This window comes from Apaloderma vittatum, unplaced genomic scaffold, assembly GCF_000703405.1.
Source record: "Apaloderma vittatum isolate BGI_N311 unplaced genomic scaffold, ASM70340v1 scaffold5091, whole genome shotgun sequence".
Classification (NCBI taxonomy): Eukaryota; Metazoa; Chordata; class Aves; order Trogoniformes; family Trogonidae; genus Apaloderma; species Apaloderma vittatum.
The window spans coordinates 139,650-156,672 of record NW_009699546.1 but is presented as its reverse complement, the minus strand read 5'-3'; the positions used below and the strand labels follow the sequence as shown (position 1 = coordinate 156,672).

Below are 17,023 nucleotides of genomic sequence, written 5' to 3'. Positions count from 1 at the left end.
GTCCGAGGTGCTGAGACAAGGACGGGCTCTGTCCGAGGTGCTGAGCCGGGCAAGGACGGGTGCTGTCCGAGGTGCTGAGCCGTGTCGCTCGCCGGCGGCACCATGGTGATCGCTCCAGGTAAGGGCAGCCTCTTCCCGTTCCCAGCCGGGGAAGCCCAGCGGGAAGGCCCCGACCGTGCCGGAGAGCTATTCCAGGGGGCTGCGGGGAGGGGGTTGCGGCTGAACTAGAGCTGTCAATGAGCAAAGGCAGGCGGTTTCAAGGAAGGTGGCTTAGATTAGAATATGTTTAGCTGTGGAGCTGGAGGTTATGAGGGTCGCCTGTGTTGTTCCCATCAGGGATAGGAGCGTCCTATAAAAGTGTGCAGGGAAATGTGCTTGTCAGACTGCACAAAAGGGTCAGGAAGGGGGACATGGCCCTGCAGTGACTGGAGAGTGTATTCCCCCCACAGCACCCACACCGGTGGCTGTTAATGAGACTCATGAACTTGAGATGTTTTCAAATTTCTATATCCCCCTGCCCAACAAGTATCTAAATGAAAAAAAACATAAAGTTTGTTCAGTCCAATTTTTACTGGAACAAAACTGAAGACTTCAGCAGGGGCTCATGTCTAATGCAAGGCCTCACTTTATAAGGGTGCAGAATCTTTGCTCTGTAGTGTATATATACGTGCTACACTGTAGTAGAAGGGGACCTACATTGGACTTGGTACATTCTGCTTGGAAATAGGCAGTTTGTTGTTCAGAAATGGATGAGAGGCCCAGTAGCTCCAGGATATAAATGTAAGTCATGCATAGTATCTTCTATAGTGAAATGACTTGAAATTAACTGCTTTAAAGATGTATAATTGTTAGTAAAAATTGTGGGTCCGTAGACTAGGGAAAGTAAAGGCTGCAACTTGACAATGAGTAACTGTTAGTACCAGAGGTTTTGTCTTCCTTTGTAATTTTGATAAGAATCCAGAAGCTTTATACATTCATTGAAAAAATTATCTTGGGGTTGACTGATAACTCAGCAAAGTCTAGGGTTTTTTTATAAATTAATATCCCTTTTCAACAATCAAGCAAGACTGAATAGACTGCTTTGGGTTTTTTTTCTTGGTTTTCTTCACTGTATATCAGCCCTGCCCTGGCATTATCTCTTCTCCAGATACTTAAATAAATAAATAAGAGGCATCTTTAGCGTCTTTATAGTAGTTCAGGCTGTATGATGGAGGAATTCTGTAAGTTCACTAAGAAATTGGATTTAATTTCTTGAGTCAACTTTCTGATTTTATCTCACTGTGATGAATGACCTTATTTTCAGTTTGATTTATTTGGTGGTGGCAGGAGGAAGAAAAAAAATTGTCTAACTATAAATGGTTAGATTCAGAATTATGAACATCCTTCCAGGAGGGAGGTGGAAAAAAAAAGGAAAGAAAACAACAACCAAAAGGAAACTCTTTTCTAGAAAAAAAATAATGGAATTTTTTTATCTGAAGAGAAAGATAAAATTTTTGCATATGAATAAGATGATACTCTCTTACTTAAAGTAGCGGATACATTATTGCAGAGCACTGTATTACCATGCTATGTTTATAAAGTAGAAGAAATGTGGTTAAGTCGAAGAAACTTACCAAGTTTAAATATACTTTTTAAAAGATGAAGCCAACTGATTCGACTGACTGGATACTTTCTGTTAAGTTTCATCTCTTTTCCCTGAATTGTAGAACTAGCTACTATGTCAAGTACAAAAACAAAACCCCAACACCTCCATGAAAATGCCACAAAACAAACAGACACCGTAATCTCCCAAAACAGGCCTGAATACCACTGGGCTAGATGGGTCAAAATTGTTACAAAAGGGCTACTATTTCCTGTTCAAAACTGGACTTTCTGGCTCATTCTAGACACTATGTTGTTATTTACAGGTACAAAAAAACAAAGCTACTATTCATATAGGATTTTTCTTCATATCCAGTTTTAATTAACTTTGAGAATGTTCCAGAAAAAGGAGCTGAGAAAAGTACAGTTTTCCATACTTGTTTTAAAACCTTTAATTGTTCTAAAGTATAAGAAAAATTATAGAATGCAGCAAGCTTTCTTCTGTTACCACATCATGTGTTTACAAAGGAGACATCACTTCCAATATCAGACTATCTAATCAGAAATAATCTTATTTTTGTTTTTAAATAAACCTATAAGATGTAACAGTAATTTTAATGTTGCTAATCATTATCCTATTACTTCTTTGCAAATTGCTTTCAGTTACTTGTCAAAACATGACGTTGGGTGTATGTCGTGCTTATTTTCAGTCATAAAATCTTTTCCACCGGAAAAGTAAAATTAAATTGTAAGTAATACTATTTACTTATGATTTGTCCGAACAAGCGGAATACAAAGGTGCTTTTCATGCTCCAAGGATTATGGGGTTTTATGCTGTTTTGTACAAGTGACTCAAACACTTAAGTCTCAAACCTTTATCCTTATGTGTATGTACTGATATAGTAAGAAGATAGCCTACATTTTTAAAACTAGCTTGGGAAAAAAGTTAGAAATGTGTTAAGGATATTTGAGCTACCTAATGGGTTTTCTAAGCAACCCTCACTAAAGTATCATTTCAGTGATCAGTATATTTTGAGAATTTTACTCTATAATGTAAGATCATAAAAAATTACTGAATTACAGAATCTCATCATTCCAGATCAGTACTACCCAATCAATACTGTACAGAGCTATGTTTGCTTGAATAGGAATTTGTATTTTTGGCTAAGTAATATCTTTTAGAAAGGAATCGGTTTTGATCTGAGTATATCAAGCTTGTTTTGGTGTCTGAACGCTCCCATTCTTTAAGCTTATTTCTCCTTTGAATTGTGTGATTTCATCCTTCAGGTGAGTCTTGTCATTTTTCAGTGTAATTTGAAATAAATCCGTCTTACCTGACATTTTCTCCACAACTAGGAATACACAGACTTTACTCATGACCCTGCAATCCCAAAAAAAGGAGGTAGAACTCATTTTATATATAAAAAAAAAATGTGAACGTACTTAAAGTTTGAAGGTAGGCATTAAAGAAGTCAGAATATTCCCTGCTAAGCATCTTTTTCTTACAACAGCAACGCCAATAGCTTTTCGGCAGCACAGCTGTTCTTAACATTTTTAAGCTATAAGCAGTATAGCAGACTTGCATAATGACACTGAAGATCAGAAGTGCATCCTGTATCAAACATTTTAGGAATCTCATTACACTGCAATTGAAGACATAGCAGCTGCAGTCTGAAACAGATATACTTACTAGTCTGAACAGTTTTGATCTTCTCCGGTGGGAAAGCTGAAAAGAAACAAGCCTGCTGTTCTGTGAGATGAAGACATGCAATCTCTTGATAGCTTTTTTCTTTTTTTTTTTTTTATTACACAGTTGCAAGTACTGTGGAGGACCCTGTCCATAATGCACAGATCAAGATGCTGTGGAGGGACCTGTTAATAACTGGAAAAATTGCTGCCAGTAATTTTACTTTTCTGAAGATAACCTGTTGTGGGATATCTCTAGTATTTGTGCTGAGTGTGGTATTCTAGCACTCTGTTATGAAGTGCCTTTCACCCATGAAAACAGTTGTAGTAAGGCAGGGCACAGTCATTGTCCTTGTTAACAGCTGCACTACATTCTCTTAATACTCTAAACTCTGCAGTACCACCACCACCATCCCTCCTCCCCAGTATAAAGGTGTAATAGTATATACATGTAAGGTTCTTTCTCATGAGCTTAGTGTTGACAAGACCATGTCACAGACATGACTTGGAGGCTACAGGTAAGATTATTTTGCAGACCTCATGCAGTCTGATATTGTTTTTCTTGTCCAGAATCTGTGATGGTTGGTATGAGTATGCAGGCCAGTTACTTCCCTCCAGGTGTCTGACTGAATGTGCTTGCAGCTAAGAGTTCTCAACAGTATTTCAAAGTGTTTGCTGCCTGGTAGGATGATATCATATAGGAGGAAATCTCTTGTTCTTTTTTGCCAAGGAAAAAACATTTCTTGTGATGACCTCTCCCCAATGGCACATTGATCTGTGCCCTGCTGTGAAACTCCCCTAGCAGATCCTTTAACGAGGTTAGTTCATAGATATTCAAAAATGTGGTGAAACTAGCAAGCTTGAAAAGTAGTCAACAGCCCTAGGTGCAATATTTCCTTAAAGTATGAGTCAACATAGTGTAAAAAACTGGCACAGAATTTACTTTTTCAAATTATTTTTCACAGAACTGAAGGCTTAAATAAATGAGGCTGAAACCTCTCACTTCCATATCACTGGGTTGAATCCTGTTCAGGTTAGCAGTGAAAAGAATTATGTCGTCAGGGTGGTTGCGTAGTGGCCTGTATTGAGGGGATGGTAGTAATATGTGATACAGTCTTTATTAACAGCCTTACTGGCACTGTGTATGGGATCCATGTATTGAGCAGGAGAGTTAAACTGTGAATGTACAAAAGGAATGAGTTACACTGACCTCTAAAGTTTGTCCCTCCAAACCATTATTCTTCTAGATGAATTGCTCTGTTGTACTTGTTATAGACATAAATAATATGATTCCTACCTTATAAGCTTATAGTGATAATGGAAATTAAATGCACTTACTGTAAAATACAGTGAAAGGTAGATTTATTCCTATACCTTAAATATTAAGGATTTTATTAACTACATAGTCACTTGTATTAAGTTTGGAAATAATTATCTAAGTACTCATTACCCATTTGTTCTTTCCATAATAATTTGCAAGCTCCTAAAGAACAAGATTTATTGATTTTTAAGGGATTGCAATACGAACAGAATTCGGACTGATGTTAGCAGAAACGAAAAGCTGACCTGAATAGCAATGAAATGCTTCAGGTTCCTTTAGAGTGCCTTGCCATAGAAGTCAAGGCAGGTGAGCTCTGTGCTGCTGTCGTCCAACCCTGCAAATGCCTGTAGTCATGTTATCCGAAGATGCTGTCTTCCTTCTTCAAGAGTCTGAAATCTTCTGCCTAAAGAAGTACATTAAGACATATTCTACTCAAATATTTCTCTAATGGTAAGGCAAATATAATCCTCTGTAGATTATTTACATTTACTTCACTTTGTAGTGTGCGTATTTGGTATAATGACACTATTTTCTTACTTTGATCAGTGAATCCACTCACTATTTGTCAGTAGGAGGGGCTACATATCCATCACTACTTCAGTTAAATACCCACAGATTGACATGATGTTGTCTTGAAGTAAATTTCTAAAAAGACCTGAGAATATTTTCCTGGGAAGGTAGAAAATTAACTCCAAGAGGGGAAAACAGCATGTCATGGCATCCTATTGCAAACTCTGGTTTCTACCTTTTCAAGGTGCACTTTAAATTTATGTAAATCTTTGATTCACTTTCTCTTGTGAGTTTATGTATATTTGTACACATATATATTGACTCACATTCTAAAATAAGCAGGAAAGGTTTTCTATACTGTTTTTTTGCACGTGCGTGTGTGGGTTTGTTAGGGATAAGGAAGGACGCTGCTTCAGCTGAGGTTTAACTTGACAATTTCTGAAATTAGACTCTGAATAATCTGGTATAAAATGAAACATAGCAGGATGTTTTCACTGATTTGCTGGCTTTTGACAGGTTACATAACCTCTTCCCTATTTTCTTTACTTGAAAAAAATCAGATTGAGATGTTGCAAATTTTAATTAAACTGTATGTAGTTCTTCAATACCAAAACCCACAAAGCATTGCAGAAATATAAGCACAACAGCTGACAAAATAAACCTTTAGTCATAGAGTAAGCCTTCATTGCAAACTTGCCTTTCACTTGTGCTGTGCAGTGGTGGATGCTGAAAGTCTTCTAACAGCTAGCGAAGCTAGGTATTTCAGTGGAGATCTGTGCAAGTCCATCTGTCAGCTTTCTGGAACAGATTCAGAAGGTCTAAATGTTATCTAGCTCTCTGTTCTTAATATTTTTTTTTTTTGGCTAGGAATCTCTGAGCACCTTAACAATAGAAAGTAAAAGGCAGAAGGAGTCAGATGACATATGGACCACCAGTATCTGTGCCATTGGACCTCTTCCTCCATGGGAGAAGAACAGCATTTGATGCAGAGAGATCTCTTATTACAGTATTTGTAGAGCAAAACTGTACACATGAAGAGAATTTAAGTTCTTCATTAACTTTAGAGTAGCTGGTCCCAGATGCTCTTCAGAAAGTGTCTTATTTTTAATATACTGAACTCTAACCTAGGAGTTTAAACCCCTCATGATAGTTTACCCTAAATGATAGTTTACAGTATTAGGTTCAGAAATTTTCCTTCTGGGACCAAAATCTGAGTATCACATTTACGGATTTGCGTGTGGCAGAATTTTTAGTGGCTACTATTATGTACTACATCCAGTCTGTAAAAGACTGTCCTTAAGGAGTGAATTTATTGCTATATGTGAAAATACCTAGAAAATATATAGGTTGAAGTGTACAATCTGGTTTTCAGTTAGTCTTATTAAAGTATGGCAGGAAATTTTACCATAACATGTTGAGAAAATGCTATAGGAATAGATAACGTATCTGTAGACCTCAACAACTTTTTCATCTACATAACTTTGCAAGCTTCATGAAATAACTCTCTAGAGTCTTTAGAAGATAACTTCTATATAGCAAACAAACCAAAGATTTACAGATAGTCTTTTCTTTTAAGAAGAGCAAAATTCAGGGGAAAAAATTTACAAAAATTCAGTTCAGATATAAATAATGTGTGATTAAAAAAGATACATTAAGTATTACTCTGGATATATTACTCTGTTCTTTGAGACAACTTATCTACTGTCTGTGTTCAGAGCAGGGTTGTTCCTGCTTCATTCATAAAATTTGGTTTCAAGAGCAAAGTAGTCTGTGCTGGCCCCCTTCCTGATAGGGTTCCTTTTAAGTGCTGATTGTGTGGCAGAAGTTAGGAGTGAGAGCAGGGCAGAAAATGCAGCTGAACTGAGCTGTGTCTTGTCTAGTGAAAGTGAGTGTTTAAATCCCCAGCACACTGCAGGTTAGGGAGTTGGAGAAACATGACAATCTTACATGAAAGTACTTTTAGCATTTCTGATACATTCAGTGTCCTCCCTTCTTCCTCAAGGAATCAGGGCAGCTGAGTATTGCCCTCCAATGCCTGACCTCACAAGGCTCCATTTCAGAGCATGAGAAACAGTACTGGACAGAATTAAGTCTAATACAGTTAATGATACATTTCTTATTTAATTTTTTTAAGATTAAATTTACAACTTCATTGTAGGACCTTTTCATGAGGTCTCTGAACTGGCATCATTGCTGACACTGAGACAAATCAGTTCTTTAATCCTTTAAATAGCTTAATGACACTCATCATGAAGTTGGGTTTGTGCACATGTATTGGAAAGCCTTCAGTCCTGGCTGACTGCCATGTTCATTCATTCTGGATGTAATTAACATGACTCATCAACATTTCCTGATTATGGAGCAGCCTCATTTTATATCTTTTCTTCAAATTAGGCTTCTAGTGCTGAAATACTAGCACCAACCTAGAAAGCAGATCAAAGGAGATTTTTTTTTTTTAACCATTTCAACTCATAGGTTACAACTCACAGGCTCACCTGGAACTTCCATGCTGCAGCTGGAGAGATATTACACTGTCTAATGCCAATGGGAGGTTAAAGAACTGAACTTTGGTTCTTGTAGAAGGGTTTATATATTGATGCAAAGAAGGTTACTGCTAATAACTACAACATATGCACATGCATTATATACTTACAAACTTGACAGGTTTTTTAATTTTTTGAAAGATCTACAGTTTATAAACATAATTTAAATAATATTCTGCAACTTTTTTTCATAAATACAGCTCTCCATACTGGATACATACAGCATCCATACTGGACCTTGTGATGAAATCTTATCATCATAGTATGGCTTACTTATACTTCCATTTCATTAAAAAAATTTATCAGTACTGTCAGTTGGATTATGAAATATGCAATAGTAAGTTTTGATAGAATTGAACCAGAGACCAGGTTTTACACTGAATTATTATTTGGTTTAATTAATAATGGAAAAATAATTCTGATGTTGTAATGATTAACTTCAATGTTTTACATACTGTAGACTCATGAACAGAGATGTTAGCGAGTTCCAGTGATGCCTTCAACTCTTCGGCTGTCACTCAGGGTTGTTTCTTTACCTCATTGATGAGTCTTCATTGTGTTCTTGGGGTCAATTTGACCTGGTGCCCACTTCTTGATAAAGTAGCCACAGTCCCAAAGTGTCTCTGTAGATCGTTTGCCTAACTGTCACAGGTTAGGGCTGGGCTGGCCACTAATACAGACAGATGCTCTCTAACCCCCTCTTCCTCCCTCCAAATGGGAAGGAAAAGGAAATGAGGCAGAGAGGCTTACGAGTTAGAGAAGAAAAAACTAGAACAGCTTTAATGAAACAGTAGAAATAATGGAGAAATGATAAAAGAACTATATACAACTGTAGATAGTAGCCCCATATCAAACCCGACTGCCTCCCCTGATAGCAATCACCACTGATGCTGCAGAGCAGGAGGCACTGGGGAAGACCCAGGCTCAGCGGCAGCAGGGCCTGGATACAGGGAGATGGATTCAGGAACTCAGGATCCGGATCAAAAGCAGGAGGTCAGATGGAGTCCTCTCTGGACACTGGCCATTGCAGAAAAGAGGGACGAAATTCTCGTGATCACTCAATTTATACTAAATATGACATATATGGGATGGAATACCCTTGTTGGTCACCTGTCCTGTCTATTACCCTCTGGAGGTACAACCTTTTACTTCCTTGTAACCCCTCTTACTACCCAACACCCCCAGCGTGGCACACAAGAGCCAGCAGTGGCCTTGGTCACTATAGGAATAAGTATAAGCAAGAGCCTTTCTGCATACCAGTCCCAGGCAGTAACTGTAAACATCAGATATTATCACTACTAGTAGCATACACTGTCTGCAAAACATGCTGCTAACCTCAGAAAGTGCAGCCTTTTAGAAGATACTAAACTGGAAAGTAAAAATCACTAAACAGAACTGGGTTTTTAGCTAAACCCAGGACACTAACTATAGACCGGTAAATTTCTAAGGTCTTTGAAATCACTTTATAACCCTTTCCAGCTTTATGTAAATCAACAATTCTTGATCGCAGATCCTCTGAAAGCTCTTTTTGGTGAGGCGTGGCTCATGTAAGCATAGATCTTGTGCAGAGCAAATTCAAAAAGTTTGAGTGCTTTTTGTCAGTCAATGTAGCTCTAGTCCACACCTCCAAATTAATTTTCTTAACAAGACTCCAGGTTAACCTGACTCCGATTAGCTTTTTTGAGGTCAACTCAAGAGTTCATTTACTTTTTCCACTAGCATTTTGAGTGTTCAATAAGTGTGTTCAGTAAAAACATGGAAGATCAGAATTGTTTTTGTGTTATTTTAGGCACGTTATATTTGTCAATATTCCTGACTTAGATAACAGATCACATTTTATGAGAAATTATTGTGGAACACCATGAAATTCCAAAAGATTCACTTACTTTTTCTTGCAACTGTATAAGCTAAGCTATTCTCTTCCAATTTAATGTTTGTATTGTGTTTCAAGACAGAATGAGATCTAACCTGCAGGAAGACGTGATGAGCTGCATAAATGCCATATGCATTGAGGAAAGTTGAATTAAAATTAAAGGCATTATTATTATTCTCCTGGAAAAAGCAGTAATGTCATAGAGGTAAAGAAGCAAAAGGGATAACTGGGGGACCAAACATTCCTGAGACTGAATATACATTCATGGTCATGCATGCTCATATGTGACTAATGTCTTCTCCAGAAGTGTGGGATAAATTACTTCTAGTCCATGTTCTCCAAAAGTCTAAAGTTCCTTCCTACCACAGCTCGTTCACCATTTAGCTCCTGCTTCCTTTCCATGTGAGAAACGTTGCTTCTGATTCCTTCTAAATCACTGATTCCTCATCCACTGTAGGGTGCCCCATTCCCCCCTAGTTCATTGCTAGCATTAGTGGATCTGGGATGGATTTGCATCTTTGCAAAAGCAAGATCATGCCTGTGGTAATTTAGCCACTTGATCCTATAAAAAGATGTGGTAGAGAAATTCTGATCTAAACAAATGACCTGTTGAGTGTTACTTAGTAGGAGTGTTTATAAGGCATATTAAATTGTAGCAAGCAGGAAGGGAAGTAGCACAAGTGATATGAACAGAAAGTGCCAGAGACTACTTTGATTGCAGAATGGAGGTGACTCAGGATGGTTTAAAGAAACTGAAGTGTATAAATGAGAAAAGGTCCATGTGCAATCAGAGTGAAGTTCTTCAAGATTTAATCTGTGCAAAATGCTCTTCCTCTATAGCTATCATTTTCTGTTTACTTTTCTAGGCATGTTGCATAGTCCAGAAACATCACAGAGAATGTGAAGTCTCCCATACAAGGTGTTCTTGGACTTAAACTAATATTAGTTCTAGCAATTAAAATAAATACTTGGAATCTACTTCAAATGCTTTTATTCTTTTTCAAAATCCCTAGCATATTTTCCTGCATGGGGAACACCTTCAAGTGAGCCCAGGGAATTCTGAGGTACCGATAATGGCACTAGTTTTAGATGACAGTGCAATGTGTGACTGATTCCTGCCGTCAGTCTGGATTTAAAAGTTTTTTTAAATCTCTCAAACTATATGTTAGGTTGAAGAAGCAGGCTGGAATTTGCAAATTACTTTTCTTCTGCTATGTTGATTGGCTTAGAACCTAACAAGTGAAAGATAAGTGAATATAAACATGCTAAAGAGAATTTATTATATATTAATGATAAAATTGCTACTTCATATTTAACATAATTTAACCTGTTTTTTTCATAATTAGGATGCTGTGTTCCTGTGTAAATCAGGTGAGCACTTAAACATAGAGAATAGGAAGAAAAGATTTTCTGACGTCCAGAGAAAAAAAGTAGTTATTAGACAAGGATAACTAGTGGGTAGAATGCTGTTTCTGCTATCTTGCAAGTTTTGCCCAGTGTCACTTCAAGTGACTTTTTGTCATAGAATTTTAATTAAACTAGTTATTCATCAAATCTTACAATTAATTTTTATGTATTTTTTTTTATCTTGTCACCTTAATGGCTTTTACTTTGATTAGCTAAACAACAAATACTTGGACAACTGGAGCGCTATCTCTGTTTTGCCTAATTGAAAATATGCAGTTCTTAAAATGCCATAGGTTCTCAAATTTCAGCCATTGTTTATGTTCACAGCAGCTTGTATTTCAGCAAGGGGGAGTAGTTTTATAGATATGTTCCAGCTCAGCCCCTTTGGGATCCTGACATGAGTCATCTCTGCTTTCCTTAGTCAATCCCACTCTTCTTGCTCAGAGTAGGTCCAGCATATCAATGAGTTGCTCAGAAAACAGCTTTGTGCCAATTACTTTCCTTGAAATGAATAATTGGAAGAAAAGGACGTAGTAGAGATACTCTTCCCCATGTGTTGCCTGGTCTAGTCAAGAGGTGGCGTCCCTGCCGATAACAGGGAGATTGGACTAGATGATCTCTAAGGTCCCTTCCAGCCTAGGCCATTCTGTGATTCTATGATTCCAGAGACTGCTGTTTACTCCTTCAGGAAGTGGAAGAATTGCGGTTTATGGCAGGGGGGTTGGACTAGAGGATCTTTCGAGGTCCCTTCCAACCCCTAACATTCTATGATTCTATGGCAGGCTCACCAGCTAGAATCACAGGAACATAGAAAGCTTGAGGCTGGAAGGGACCTCTGGAGGCCATCTTATCCAACTCCTGCTCAGGTAGGGTCACCCAGAACCATTTGCCCAGGATCATGTCCAGGTAGGCCAGCTGTGATGAACATTACACACCCAGGGAAGATGGATGTTCATGTCTGACTGCTTGACATGTCTGAATCCTGGCTGGCAGTCCATCCCCTACACATAATGGTCCCAATGCAGGCTCAGACTTCTACACAGTGTTATTTTCACTGTTGCTTTCTGGTTTGGGTGGTCAGCATAAGCTGCCAATGGTCTCACTGGTCACATCGCCCCAGGCCAGCATCTTTGACTCTCTGTGTTTCCAAAGTCTATTAGCTGTTGTTACCTGGGTTAGTACCACCCTAACTGTATTACACAGATGTAAAATGGTTAGGAGTTTGTCTAAGCTGCCTTATTTCCTTTCTGTGCATCTCTAAACCATCAGAGGCAGGGCAGAAGTAGTTAAGAGGTTTTGGGTTCTCTGTTCATGGTTTGTTCTCACAGCAAATAAGAGAATCATCTAATGACATAGAGTTGGGCAGAGGTAATCTAGGTTTTATTTATCAGAGTGGTGCTTTAGGCTGCTTTTCTCCACAATAAACAGCTGAAAAACTCAGGTAGAAATTCACTGGAAAAGTATCCTTTTTTCCAACTGGGTATTGTGGTGGATGACCTTCCTGTGTAAAAATATTTAAAGTTCAGATTTTGTAAATTAAGTGGCAAGAATCAAATAAGTAATAAAGCATCCCTAAGGAAAGAAAACTGAGTGATTTTCCGCAGCAATGTGCTTAATGGCAGTAGGGTATGGTTTTTTAATAATAAATTCTTGTATTTTTATGGCTATAGATGTTGGCAAATTTTTCATGTTTCATATAATCTCATAGTCCATCCAACATACTCATTTGTCTTTACAGTTTCATGTTTATCCATGCTTTTGTTAATATATTATCTTCTGAACATCAGCTAAGTTGGCTGATCTTTTTCAGCCCAGCAAGAAGACTAATTCATTGTGTAACAGTGAGTTCATTTCTGAAGAAGAAAGCAATACTGCACTTTACTGTTAAGTAACATTGAGTTTTACCCTAAAAAAACTTCAAGTGCTGAGGAGTGGAACAAACTGAATCAGGGAAGCTGATTGTGCCAAGAATTCAAGTGATTCCATTCAGTCAGCTTTTACAGCTAAAAACATGTTTTTGATGTTTTCATGTTTTTAACCTCTTAATTGTAGACAAACTGTGTCATCTCAGTAGAGTTGCAGGGTTTGGGGTTTTAAAAAAAATTTTCCATTGAAAAAACACATTTGTATTTTACCTTTAGCCAGAAAATGTATAATATAAAGTCTTTTCAAAGAAATATGGAAGATAATGAATTATTTCTTTCTCCCAGAGTAAGCTTTTATAATTTTACTGATGGTTGTTTTGGTCTCACAGATCATGGACTCACAGAATCACAGAATGGTTTGGATCAAAAAGGACCTTCAAAGATCGTCTAGTCCAACTCCCCTGCTGTGGGCAAGGACACTTTCCATTAGACCAGGTTACTCAAAGGCCCATCAAACCTGGCCTTGAATACCTCCAGAAGGGACATCAACAGCTTCTCTAAGCAACTTGTTCCAGTGTCTCACCACACTTAGTGTAAAAAATTTCATCATCTCTAATCTAAATCTACCCTCTTACAGTTTAAAACCCTTGACCCTTGTCTTGGCCCTGGTGAAATGTCTCCATCTTTCTTATAAAACTCCTTTATACACTGAAAGGCTGAAATAAGGTCTCCACAGAAACTTCTCTTTTCCAGGTTCAACAACTTCAACTCTCTCAGCCTTCCTTCACAGAGTGATGTAAACAAGAACCTAAAGCATTTCAATTAGCAAACAAATCCACATTTTCCTAAATGCCAATACATTTCTTTACATCACCTTAATTCTGAATTATTTTTTTATATCAAGATCAACTTCAACCATTATGCAGCTTTCTTTATTGTCCTTCCAAGTAATCATTTATGTTAGGAATCAACGTAGTTAAAAAGAGAAAGCTTTTAACATAAACAAATCTTCATTATCAAATGTGAATACACACACTACATTACTTTGTTTTTGTCAGGATTTTAATGCTTTGGCAAAACAAGAAAGTGTCACATAAGAAATACATAGACAATGTGTTTTGTTGTTTTGTTTCTATTTTAACTATAGCAGTCTGAGGATTTGTAATGCTTTTGCAAATGTTTTTGCAAATGCAGCTAAGGATTAATGAAGTGATACCTACAAAATTTTGTACCTTTAAGTCAAATTGGAATTTGATGGATGAGGGCTTTTAGTCTGAAGTAAAAGTAAATAGAAATGTTAATGAAACAGCTTTTTCTCTGTGTGGTGATTAGGCAGTACATGTCAAGCTTGCAAAATGAAGTCCAATTCCCCACCCAGCAGCATAGCTCAAGTCAAAAAGGATGTGATTCACAGCTGGCTGAAAAAGCCCTCCTTCCCTGTCTCAATGCAAAATGCAGCTGAGGTTGTTTCAGCTGTGAAGCCACAGCTGTCCCCAGAGCTGGGAAGTGGGTGACTGAGCTGCATGACTCAAAGTGTCTCCTTTCATTCAGTCCTGTAGTGCTAAGCACACAGAGGCACTTTCCACCCTACTTCATTGTCTTCTGTATTAGCTTGTTTCCTATGAAATAAACTGTTCCCAAGTATGCTGTGGGATGGATTTTTTTCCCCTCCTTTTTCCTGTCCTTCAAGTATTCACACAGTAGCCGCAAATGCTTAGTTCCCTTTCTTTGTCATTTGCTTCTGGCAGGTGAGAAGCCAGGGTTGGAGCAAGATGAAGTTAAGCTGCAGAACGCCAGCAAGCAGATTGTGCAGACTGCTATCCTCCGAGCAGTGCAGCAAGTTTCCCAGGAGAGCCAGCAAAAGGAAAAACGAATAAACAGCAGTACAAGCCTCCAGCTAGAAAGAGGGAAATTAACCAAGAAGCATGAAAAGAAGTAAAGGAGAAGATTGCTTTTTTCAATCCTACAGTCTGCAGTATTTTCAAGCCTTCTCTTTAGTATCAGCTGTGTTGCTAGTGCAATGTTACTGTTTTAAAGCAAACCAAAGTATAATCACACCTAGACGTAGGGTAAAGCTGCAATAGTCCTCAGCTGAGAAATATTAAGTGCATTAGATGACTAACTCCATATTTATGCAGTGCCTCTTAACAGAAACAATAACCATAGCTATAAAAGTAGTTTGAAGCACAAACTCTTAGAGTATGGACGTACTCTCAAAAGCTTGTTATCAGTGCACTTTCTTGTAAGTTCTGCGTGCAATGGTTATGTCAGTTCAGCTGGATGAACTCTACTTTGAGTGAATGGGTTCACTGAAGATGTCTTCATCGAAGAAATAGTTTACTGTTGAGTGTAGCAGAATGCTTGCAGGCTGACTTGAAGCACGAGTTTGTACTTTGCTTTGATTAAACATGAACTGTGTGAAATGGCAGTATAAAGTGGATTTGGTAAGCTCTGTGAACCGCTTTCTTTTTCTCATCTTGAGGAGGGGAGGGAAGCAATTCAGTAAGACTGCAGTGACTGTGATCTATGACTGTGATCATAGACCTACAATCTATGTCTTTTTTAACCTAAGTTTAACTGAAGTTTTAGTCTATGTATTTGACATACTTCTATACTTCTGTGTGAGAATCACTTGTGCCTCAACTATTTGAATTTTCTTAATATTAAAAGAAAAGAAACTGTGATACTGATATGGAGTTTGCCAGCTTTTCCTTCGGTTTTGCAACTTTGCTGGGGCTTGATCTGCAGAAAGTGAAGACTGAAGTTGCTTAAAAAGAGAGAGTTTGGATTTATTACTATCTTGAAGGATGGAAATATACTGTGTCTGAGTTTTGTCATGGTAGATATTTCTCACCTGCTGGGTGTAAAGTGACTTTAGATATTTGCATTTGTTCCATACATTCCCTTGAAATAGCACTGCTTTAAGCTGGTAATATAGAACTTATCCTTTAACTTCTCTATATAGCTGAAGAAATCCATGATATTTCTGAAAATACAAATTAAATAAATGTAGCTTTCATTTTTAAGCTCCTTTACTGTAATGATGATTGCACTATTATACATCTGTAATGAATAACAGTATATTTAATTCTAGAAATGGCTTGTAGCTCTGCTTCAACTGAATTCTTGTAGTAGTACACCTAGAAATACAGAGGAGCAGATGCATAGGATCTGCAAAGAGGGAGACAAACTTTCGTAGTTGCTTTTCTGCTCAGATGATTCTCAAAGAATCTTTGGATGAAGTAATTGGCTATTATTTACTGTGTCGTACTGCTTGTGTTAAAAAATTTCAGTATTCTTTCTCATGACAGGAGGCTTAGTCGTGAATAGCCACATACTGTAATATTAAGCCTTTGAAATCTGCTTGGTTCCTTTTTAACAAAAAAAAAAAATTAAGAGCACTGAGTCATGCCAGTTAATGATTAAGCTCAATTTTCTTTCACTTAAAAATGCAAAGAAGAATTCAACATGGTTACAGTTCTAAATCCTCTAATACTGAAAACTGACTTGGATTACAAGTACACAGTCGGTTCACTTCTCTAGACACTGGGTGAATTTTTTCAGCCAAGCAAACTTTGAAAGGTGAAAGAAGTTTAGTCTTGAAGCATGTGTATGTTTGTCATAATAACAATTTTCTTACCACTAGCTTTTTCATCAGCTGACCTTTGATTGAGAGGGAGATCTTTTCTAAGCACTCTTTGCACCTTTGCTTTCTGAGAGCCTAAGAAAACTCATCATGAGTAAAATTTCAATTCTGAGGCTGATAGGAAGGCAAGTCTAGTGGATGAGGGAGGCCAAGTCTGTTGGAGAGAATCTGTGGTGCAAATTGTTTACCATGGACTCACCTACAGTGCTTCAGGAAGGAGAGCTGTAGAACAGCAAAATATCAATTTCTTTGGGATTACTCTACAGTTTTTAATGCTCTTTGTCCCCAGAAATTTACAATATGTCTTTTTTTTATGTTCCTGGTAATTATTTTAAAGAATCTTTGTATAGTTCTGAAACTTGCTTGCATGTCCAATCTTTTTTTTTTTAAAAAAATTTTTTTTAATTTCGAAAGCCAGTGAATCCGGGCTTTTGCCACTGCTTCTTATGAACCTATTCCACCCCTTATCTGACTTCTACAATATCCCTTTACTGACCTAGCACTTTTAGACACAGTATTACTCAACCATTGCATTATGCCCATCATTTTCAGTGCTGTCAGAAGTCCAATATCTTGGAAAGACAACATGGT

General features: G+C 37.7%; 1 protein-coding gene across 1 annotated transcript; it reads left to right on the top strand.

Moving 5' to 3' along the window:
- The first annotated feature begins 102 nt into the window (after nt 1-102).
- Nucleotides 103-14,725, top strand: LOC104280685 (chromosome unknown open reading frame, human C18orf42). The gene is made up of 2 exons (XM_009878418.1): nt 103-118; nt 14,535-14,725. Exons 1-2 carry the CDS (start codon nt 103-105, stop codon nt 14,723-14,725), a joined length of 207 nt encoding a protein of 68 aa, XP_009876720.1.
- The last annotated feature ends 2,298 nt before the right edge of the window (nt 14,726-17,023 follow it).